At 40.0% G+C, this 9,413-nt stretch overlaps 1 protein-coding gene across 1 annotated transcript; it reads left to right on the top strand.

Annotated features, from left to right (window-relative positions):
• Positions 1-2,244: 2,244 nt before the first annotated feature.
• LOC104283327 (protein patched homolog 1-like) lies at positions 2,245-9,235 on the top strand (the record flags this gene model as incomplete). The annotated part of the gene is made up of 6 exons (XM_009881487.1): positions 2,245-2,375; positions 3,622-3,691; positions 3,807-3,898; positions 5,310-5,508; positions 7,525-7,646; positions 9,088-9,235. Coding segments are annotated over exons 1-6 (762 nt in total), but the record flags the coding sequence as incomplete, so codon positions are not given.
• Between the last annotated feature and the right edge of the window lie 178 nt (positions 9,236-9,413).

The following is a 9,413-nucleotide window of genomic DNA, read 5'->3' as shown; positions in this document are numbered from 1 at the left end:
TCCAGGAGGTCAGCCCCCAACCTGTACTGATGCATGGGGTTATTCCTCCCCCGATGCAGGACCCTACACTTGCCCTTGTTGAATTTCATATGGTTTCTTTCCGCCTAACTCTCCAGCCTGTCCAGGTCTCGCTGTATGGTGGCACAGCCATCCAGTGTGTCAGCCACCCCTCCCAGTTTTGTGTCATCAGCAAACTTGCTGATGGTACACTCTATCCCTTCATCCAGGTCATCAATGAATATGTTGAACAGGACTGGACCCAGTACTGACCCCTGAGGGACACCACTTCTAACTGACCTCCAACTAGACTCTGCACCACTAACCACAACCCTCTGAGCTCTATCTGCCAGCCAGTTCTCAATCCACCTCACTGTCCATTCATCTAACCCACACTTCCTAAGCTTGACTGTGAGGATGATGTGGGAGACGGTGTCGAAAGCCTTGCTGAAGTCAAGGTAGACAACATCCACTGCCCTCCCCTCATCCACCCATCCACTCACTTCATCATAAAAGGCTATCAGATTAGTCAGACATGACTTCCCCTTGGTGAATCCATGTTGACTACTTCTGATAACCTTCTTTTCCTCCAGATGCTTGGAGATGACGCCCAGAACAAGCTGTTCCATCACCTTTCCAGGGATGGAGGTGAGGCTGACCGGCCTGTAGTATCCCAGGTCATCCTTCTTGCCCTTTTTGAAGACTGGAGTGACATTGGCTTTCCTCCAGTCCTCAGGCACCTCACCTGTTCTCCAGGACCTTTTAAAGATGATGTAGAGCGGCCCAGCAATGACTTTTGCCAGCTCCCTCAGCACTTGTGAGTGCATCCCATCAGGCCCCATGGACTTGTGGATATCCAGTTTACCTAACTGATCTTTAACTTGTTCCTCTTCAGCCAAGGGAAAGTCTTCCTTCCTCCAGACTTTCTCTGTTACCCGCAAAGTCTGGGACTCCCGAGGGCTGGCCTGAGCAGTAAAGACAGAAGCAAAGAAGGCATTCAGCAACTCCGCCTCCTCTGTATCATCTGTCACCTGATTCAACAGTGGGCCCACATTTTCCCTAGTTTTCCTTTTGTCTCCTATGTACTTAAAGAAACGCTTCCTGTTGACCTTGACATCCCTTGCCATGTTCAATTCCAAGGTGGCCTTGGCTTTCCTCATTTCATCCCTGCATACTCTGACGGCATTCTTGTACTCTTCCCAAGTGGTCCATATTGGTGGTGTTTTTGTCCTCCTCATCTGGATGTGGTCTTTATTCAGCTAATGGGCTGACTTAATTGAACCCCCTCCCACATGCATTTTCTAGAGAGACTATAGGGGAGGTTATATAAAGTATATGTACTCTAGCTGAATGCTTTTTTGTAAGTGGAAAGATAAGTTTCCATTGTTATGTAATTTTCTCTAACAAGGCAATATGAATATGGCTTCCTCTAGAGCCTGTCTCATTTGCAATCTCTTTCTGCCTTTTTCTTATATTTTTAATTTATGTTTTGACATGGAGTGCACCTGCTCAGCTCATGTGGATTTAGAAACAGATATTGTGCATGAATTATCCCCTGCATCACACCATATTATGAAGGTACTGAACCACTAAGGCAAATTGTTTGTAGATGGTCCTTTCTGCTACACTCTGTTTCACTCAGGACTGCACCTCTTTATGTGAATTTCAATTTATATGTGGCAGAAAGAAGTACTCATGCTCACTTACTCTTTTTCCTTTTTTTAACTGGAGAAAAACATCCCCCTTCTTTTCCAAATTATTTAAAGAGTGTAAATTGAAGCCATTTATCTTGAAACGTACTATTGTAGCAGACTGTTTATACAAGTGAAAGAAATTGTAACATAAGAGTATTCGGTCTGGTCTGCAAGGAAAAGTTTGGTTGGTTTTTTTTTTACATATGGAATATTGGTTCTAATACAGAAAAAACATATTTTTTAAGAAGCTCCAATTTGAACAACAGTGTTTTAATGCAGTAGGGACAATGGCATTTTTTTTAATGGGGAATATGGGTTTTGTTACACTGTTACTAAAATAAATTTTATATTAGATTCAGAGCTACGCTGCATTCAATTAGAGGTAGAATATTTCATGGACATGGTAAAGATTTTCTGACCAGAGAGTGCTCATCATGTGAATCCAGAATAAGCTGTCATTAGCTAATACAAAGCTGTTAATATTTATCCATCAGTTGGTGGACGAGTGAGTCGGGAGTTAAATTACACACGGCAGAAGATTGGAGAAGAGGCCATGTTTAACCCCCAGCTCATGATTCAGACTCCACAGGAAGATGGTGCTAATGTACTAACAATAGAAGCACTCAGACAGCACCTTGACTCTGCACTTCAGGCCAGCAGAGTAGATGTTTATATGTACAACAGGTAAGGAGAAAAGCAAAACTTTTCTTGATCATCTGTAACAGGTAAAAAGTGGACAGATGTTTCCTTGCACGTATTTTTAATGGATAGCACTTCAGAACCTTTCCCTTAGAACTATGTTTTGATTTGAATGTCGCTAATTACTGATGCTTGAAATTGTGGCATGATAGCAGTGACCAGTTGACTTTTTAACAAATAAAATGGTGTAAGAGGTGTTGGATGAAATTCTGAAAATGTACCTTTATAAACAGTGCTACAGTGTCCAGCATTTTTCTTGGTAAAAGAGTGATAACTGTGCTCTTAAAAATAGGACTTTATTGATGGGTTTCCTAACAATGAAAAGCCTTCCAGTAATTCAGGTTTAAAGGGGAAATGCAAATGGAAGAGAAATGGCAGTGGGTGGAATTACAGGGTTATTTAATGACAGAGATGAAATCATAGTAGAGGTGGCCTTCAGAATGTCTGTGTGTACATATTGAGGTTTGGGAGTTTTCCAAAAAGTAGGAGTTAAGAGTTGTCCAACAATAAAAATACTAAAAGTGCACCTTAACAAGGCACCAGCTTTGGGCTAGTGAGATCTCTCCATGACAAGTGGTTCCTCCAGGGTGATTACTTACATGATGATGTGCCTGGGGATGCTATTTGCAAGGCATGAAGCCTGCTGTCTTTCAGCACATCTAACTGATTCCTAAATGATCTAATACCTAGACTCCAATTATATTTTACCCAGCTTCTGCCTTGTCTAAGGTGCTATAAGTCACTACAGTGGAAGTTGTAATACAGCTGAACAAGGAAAACATAAATTCTAATGGTTTCTTTTCTCCTACATGCATGAGTCAGAGCTAGTTTGAGCCTGAAGCTGAATTGTCTCTCTTGTGTCACTGAGCGCTATCTTAAGTCACAAGTGGTCTCATTTATACAAAGCCACATTTCTGTCCCTTTATTTGTGTCAACTAGCCTATTAATCCAAAAGTAGCTTCAGTATTTTTAATGACTTTGACAGAGACTGTTTAGCATAAATTAAATAAATATTTCTAGTTATAACTACAAAAAGAAAGGCCTTCTCTTTTTTTTTTTTTTTGTGAGGTTGTGGTATACCTACATTGAATAAAATTTGTCTTTCTCAGTGATTCACTACTTGAGGCCACCATGTCAATGTGAGTTGCAATTTTAATGTATGTTACATTTTAAAAATAACTTTTCAGTAACTGTGAAAGAAAAAAATACTCATTCTTTATATTTATTACAGACAATGGAAATTGGAACACTTATGTTATAAATCAGGAGAACTCATCACAGAAGCAGGTTACATGGACCAGGTAGGCATAACAGGCATTTGGTTATAAACATTTTATAATCTCATGATTCAGCTTGTGTTGTTTAGATTATATTATTGTCTAACTGTGTTTTTTTTCCCGTTTCTGTCTTTGACAGATCATAGAATATCTTTATCCTTGTTTAATTATCACTCCTTTGGACTGCTTCTGGGAGGGAGCAAAGCTACAGTCAGGAACTGCCTACCTATTGTAAGCATGCTGGTTTTACAACTTTCCAGTCAGTCTGATTTTAAAAGTAAAATGATGCATGATTTTGAGTTGCATCCCATTGCTTATTCAGATTCTGGTTTAACCACAAAATAAAAAATAAATTGTAGTGTCTTTGCAGAAAATGCGCATGGATTTTTTTTTTAATTGAACCAAGATTTTTCTGTTTCTAAAGGATGATTTGTATGCATCAGTTTAAGTCCTGTGTCATTACTTTTCTCATTATGCTAGCATGCAAAAAAGAAATATAAATTCTGAATTCAAGCTTTTTAAATTGTATGCTTTTTTGGAAATAATTTTTTTTTTTTTTGTTCCCCCCCAACTACAAAAATATTGTCTGGGAATTAATTTTATTTCTGGGAAAATGTAGGTCTCTTGGGTAAAAACTCAAGTCTTCCTAAGGAATAAAACTCAAATCCTTTGCTTATGAGATCATTAAAGAAACCAAATATATCTTTTATGGGTGGTTTCTCACAATTTGCAAGTGTGATATTATATGCCCTGGATCATTCAAAGAGTTAATTGTTAATCTGTGCAGGCATTTTCTGTTAATTATGCAAGAGTTAGCATTTGAGTTATTGTTTCTGTCCTGGTTTGCATGTCTGTGAAAGCAATTTGCAATAGCTATCTTCTAACGTTTAGTGTACAGTTTTAGATGGGAAAATAAGGGGGGGTGCATTTTCTGGTTGGGAGATTACAAATAAAGAATTAAGCCTGCTTAAGCAGATACAGTGTGGTTTGAATCACAGAATAAGGCAGCCAAAAGCCTTTGTAGTCTGTCAACATGACAAATTCAAAAGTGGGGGGTGGGAGACGTGACAGCGATAGCGATGACAAACATAGCAGGAAAGCTTGATGGTTGAGAGTCAAGCATCCAGGGCATTTGCAGGAGCACAGAATTGTTATAGATAAACAAAGATCAGCTATATTGATTGATTACATTTGCAAGATGATTATTAGACTAGGAAGAAGTAATCCGATACTATGTGAAAGGTTTTCTTTCCTCAGCCCCCTCCCTTCTTTACCTCTCCCCTCCCTCCAAATTTTTGAAGCAGCAGTTGGCTACTTTTTTGTTATTTAGATGCTTGATTTTTTTTTTACTTGGTTTGTAAATGAAAGTATTTTTCACATGTGAATATTCCCTTTCATATAGTAAATTGGTATGTAAGTACTGACTATTTTTGTTAAAATCACCACAGGGCTACAAGAAAAGTATACATAAACAAATATAATTAAAACATGCATTTCATTTTATGAAACAACCTTACCAAAAAGGGTTATATCTTGTAACAAAAAACAACTTCATCATTTGTGGAAATACAAATTAAAAAATTATGATTCGGTACTTATTTTGTCTTTTTTTTTTGTCCTTTTTCCCTGATTTCTTTTACAGAGGGAAACCTCCTTTGCAGTGGATCAACTTTGACCCCTTAGAATTCTTAGAAGAGTTAAAGAAAATAAACTACCAAGTGGAGAGCTGGGAAGAAATGCTGAATAAAGCAGAGGTTGGTCATGGTTATATGGATCGACCTTGTCTGAATCCTGCTGATCCTGATTGCCCAATCACAGCTCCCAATAAAAATTCCACCAAAGTAAGTTTGCTTATCTTTGTGTAGATCTGAAAAGGGAGTCTCTATATGTGTGGTAAGAGAAAAGAGTACCACTCCCTTCCAAGTAATATATATTTTATGTTCTTCAGGAATTTCATTATTCGGTTCCTGTTATATACCATTGGCCCAGAATCAGTAACTTTCCCTCAGCCTGTGATGCAATATTAGTCATGCATATTTAGAGTGAGATTACAGTTCTCAGCTACTGGCTGGGTGTGGCAATGTGGTGACACACCATTTCAGCAGGCAACATGCCTCAGGCAGACACAGTCACTCCTGGAATACGGCCGGTGCTGTACACAGACACTGCAGCAAGGTCTTCCTTCAAGTAGGGCCAGTTTCACAGAATTCACAGAATTCACAGAATTCACAGAATTGTTAGGGTTGGAAGGGACCTCTGGAGATCATCTAGTCCAACCCTCCTGCCAGAGCAGGGTCACCTACAGCACGTTACACAGGACAGCGTCCAGGCGGGTTTTGAATGTCTCCAGAGTGGGAGACTCCACCACCTCTCTGGGCAGCCTGTTCCAGTGCTCCACTACCCTCAAAGTAAAGAAGTTCCTTCTCATGTTAAGATGGAACTTCCTATGTTCAAGTTTATGCCCATTACCCCTCGTCCTATCACTGGGTGCCACTGAAAAAAGACTACTCCCATCCCCCTGGCATCCTCCCATTAAGTATTTGTATGTATTAATAAGATCCCCCCTCAATCTTCTTTTCTCTAGACTAAAGAGACCCAAGTCCCTCAGCCTTTCCTCATAAGAAAGGTGCTCCAGTCCCCTAATCATCTTTGTTGCCCTTTGCTGGACCCTCTCCAGCAGTTCCCTGTCTTTCTTGAACTGGGGAGCCCAGAACTGGACACAGTACTCCAGATGCGGTCTCACCAGGGCAGAGTAGAGGGGGAGGATGACCTCCCTCGACCTGCTGGCCACACTCTTCTTGATGCACCCCAGGATGCCATTCGCCTTCTTGGCCGCCAGGGCACATTGCTGGCTCATGGTCATCCTGTTGTCCACCAGGACTCCCAGGTCCCTCTCCACAGAGCTGCTCTCCAGGAGGTCAGCCCCCAACCTGTACTGGTGCATGGGGTTATTCCTCCCCAGGTGCAGTACCCTACACTTACCCTTGTTGAACTTCATAAGGTTTCTTTCTGCCCAACTCTCCAGCCTGGCGAGGTCACGCTGTAAGGCAGCACAGCCTTCTGGCGTGTCAGCCACTCCTCCCAGTTTTGTGTCATCAGCAAACTTGCTGATGGTACACTCTATCCCTTCATCCAGATCATTGATGAATATGTTGAACAAAACTGGGCCCAGTACTGACCCCTGAGGGACACCACTTGTTACTAACCTCCAACTAGACTCTGCGCCACTAACCACAACCCTCTGAGCTCTATCTGTAAGCCAGTTCTCAATCCACCTCACTGTCCATTCATCTAAGCCACACTTCCTAAGCTTTCCTGTGAGGATGATGTGGGAGACAGTGTCGAAAGCCTTGCCAAAGTCAAGGTAGACAACATCCACTGCCCTCCCCTCATCCACCCATCTAGTTACTTTGTCATAGAAGGCTATCAGATTAGTCAGACATGACTTCCCCTTGGTGAATCCATGTTGACTACTTCTGATAATCTTCTTTTCATCCAGGTGCTTTGAGATGACTCCCAGAACAAGCTGCTCCATCATCTTCCCAGGGATGGAGGTGAGGCTGACCGGCCTGTAGTTTCCCGGGTCATCCTTCCTGCCCTTTTTGAAGACTGGAGTGACATTGGCTATCCTCCAGTTTGTTTAGTTTTGTTGACCTAACTTTATATATCCCTTTCTCAGTTGCATTAGCCTTTGGAGAAGTTGCTGTCTGGTGAACAAGTATTGGGCTAGTTTGTCTACTCCATTTGTAGACTTACTAGATGATTTTCAATATCTGTTATTTCAGTACACTAGGTGTTGATTTAGGATATGAGTTTGTCTGAAGTTGTGCAACTAATTAATTGCTTCTTTTTTCTAGCCTCTTGATGTGGCTATTGTTTTGAGTGGTGGATGCTATGGACTGTCAAGAAAATACATGCATTGGCAGGAGGAATTGATTATAGGTGGTACAGTCAAGAATAGTTCTGGTAAACTTGTCAGGTAAGCAAACAAGTGTTTACAGAAAATATGATTTTTTTTCTTTGTCAGGGTTTGGGGTTTTTTTGGCAGGGGGGCAGACCATGCAAAATCAACTGCCTTTTAGAATCTGTGAATGATGTGTATCGTGAACCCTGGTCTAGGAGGACATCCCTGATGAGGACAGAATTTAAAAGAGTGATTAAACAGTTGTTTAAATTTAAGGAGGTGTCATTGATGCCTTCTTCTAACCTAAGAATGATAGTGTATGTTGCTCAGAAATAATTGTTTTCCTGGCAACTTTATTGTTTAGAGTCTATGTATAAACATTGAACAGTATTTAAAACACTGAAAACTTTGATTGTGTTTTTGAAATGTGATCAAAGGAAAAAAGGGGGGGAAATAACTTTGGTAATGTGCCCACTCACTGGACTTTTCTCAGAATTCCAAAATCTCCATTGAACTGTTTGTTTAGGGTCAATACAGAGAAAAGTATATTCTTTATGTCACTGTATCTTGAATACTTTTTTGACTGACAAAAAACCCTTCGTTTCAGTCTTCTTGAAGAAGTCATGGAATACTGGACTTTGGGGGAAAAACCCCTTGAAATAGAACTGTGTTAAAAATAGGACATATAAAAACATTATTTAGATGTATACACTGAATCCAAATTTATATTAAACTAAAGTATAATTCTTGCATATTTAATACAGATAATTTCTGTAGGAGAGGAAAGGGAAAGGAAAAAAACCCTCATGGGTTGAGATAAAAACAGTTTAATAGAACAATAATGGATAATAATAATAATGACACAAGTAATTCTCACCACCCTGTGAATTGGTACCTTCCCAAGCAGTGATCACAGATTTTCCCCCCCGGCCAACCCCCATTTGTATACTGAGAATGATGTCTATGGTACAGAATATTCCATTGGCCATTATTCCATATTCTGTTGGCCATTCCATCTATGCTCCTTCTAAGCTCCTATGGGAAGCTAAAAAGAGTTCTTGAAAAGTATAAACATCATCTAGGAACAACTAAAACAATATGCATTATTGATATTCCTGTCACAGCAATCACTAGAAAGAAAATTAATTCTTTCCCAATTGAAACCAGGACACCTCCTCATAGCAATCTGTCTGTCAGTCATGATCTTTATAACTGATTTGTAGGGTTACATTCTTTGCTCCTGAAACTGATCTTATTGAAAATAATGGCAAAACTCTCACTAACTTCAGTGAAAACAGACTTAGCTTCAATACTGTATAGACCAGTACAGCTGCACCAGATACATAGTAGAATAATTATACTCTGTTCAATTTTAATGTCAACATGTGGCCTATAAAATCAAGAACTTGTGCAAGTTCCTATTAGGCTCTAATTTGAGCCTTTATGCAGTGAAAAATCATTTCCTCAAAATGCTTCTTTATGCCTCTTTCTCCTCTCTCTTCTCTCCCTGTTACAGTGCCCAAGCTTTGCAAACCATGTTTCAGTTAATGACTCCTAAGCAAATGTATGAGCACTTCAAGGGGTATGAATATGTTTCACATATCAACTGGAGTGAGGATAAGGCAGCAGCAATTCTGGAAGCTTGGCAGCGGATGTATGTTGAGGTAAAATTGAAAATAACCTAAATATCTTGCTATAAAGTTTTACTAAGATCCACTGACTTTAGTCATGGCTTTTTATAATATTTTCTCAAGGAAGATGCTTAAACTAGAACTGAGTGTTGTCTCCTGGTTTTAAAGTTATCCTTGTGCTGTAACAGATGTCGTGGTTTAGGCCAAATCG

This window comes from Charadrius vociferus, unplaced genomic scaffold, assembly GCF_000708025.1.
Source record: "Charadrius vociferus isolate BGI_N301 unplaced genomic scaffold, ASM70802v2 scaffold703, whole genome shotgun sequence".
NCBI classification, from domain to species: Eukaryota; Metazoa; Chordata; class Aves; order Charadriiformes; family Charadriidae; genus Charadrius; species Charadrius vociferus.
Note: the sequence above shows the minus strand (reverse complement) of the source record. Positions and strands in the feature narration are given on the sequence as shown.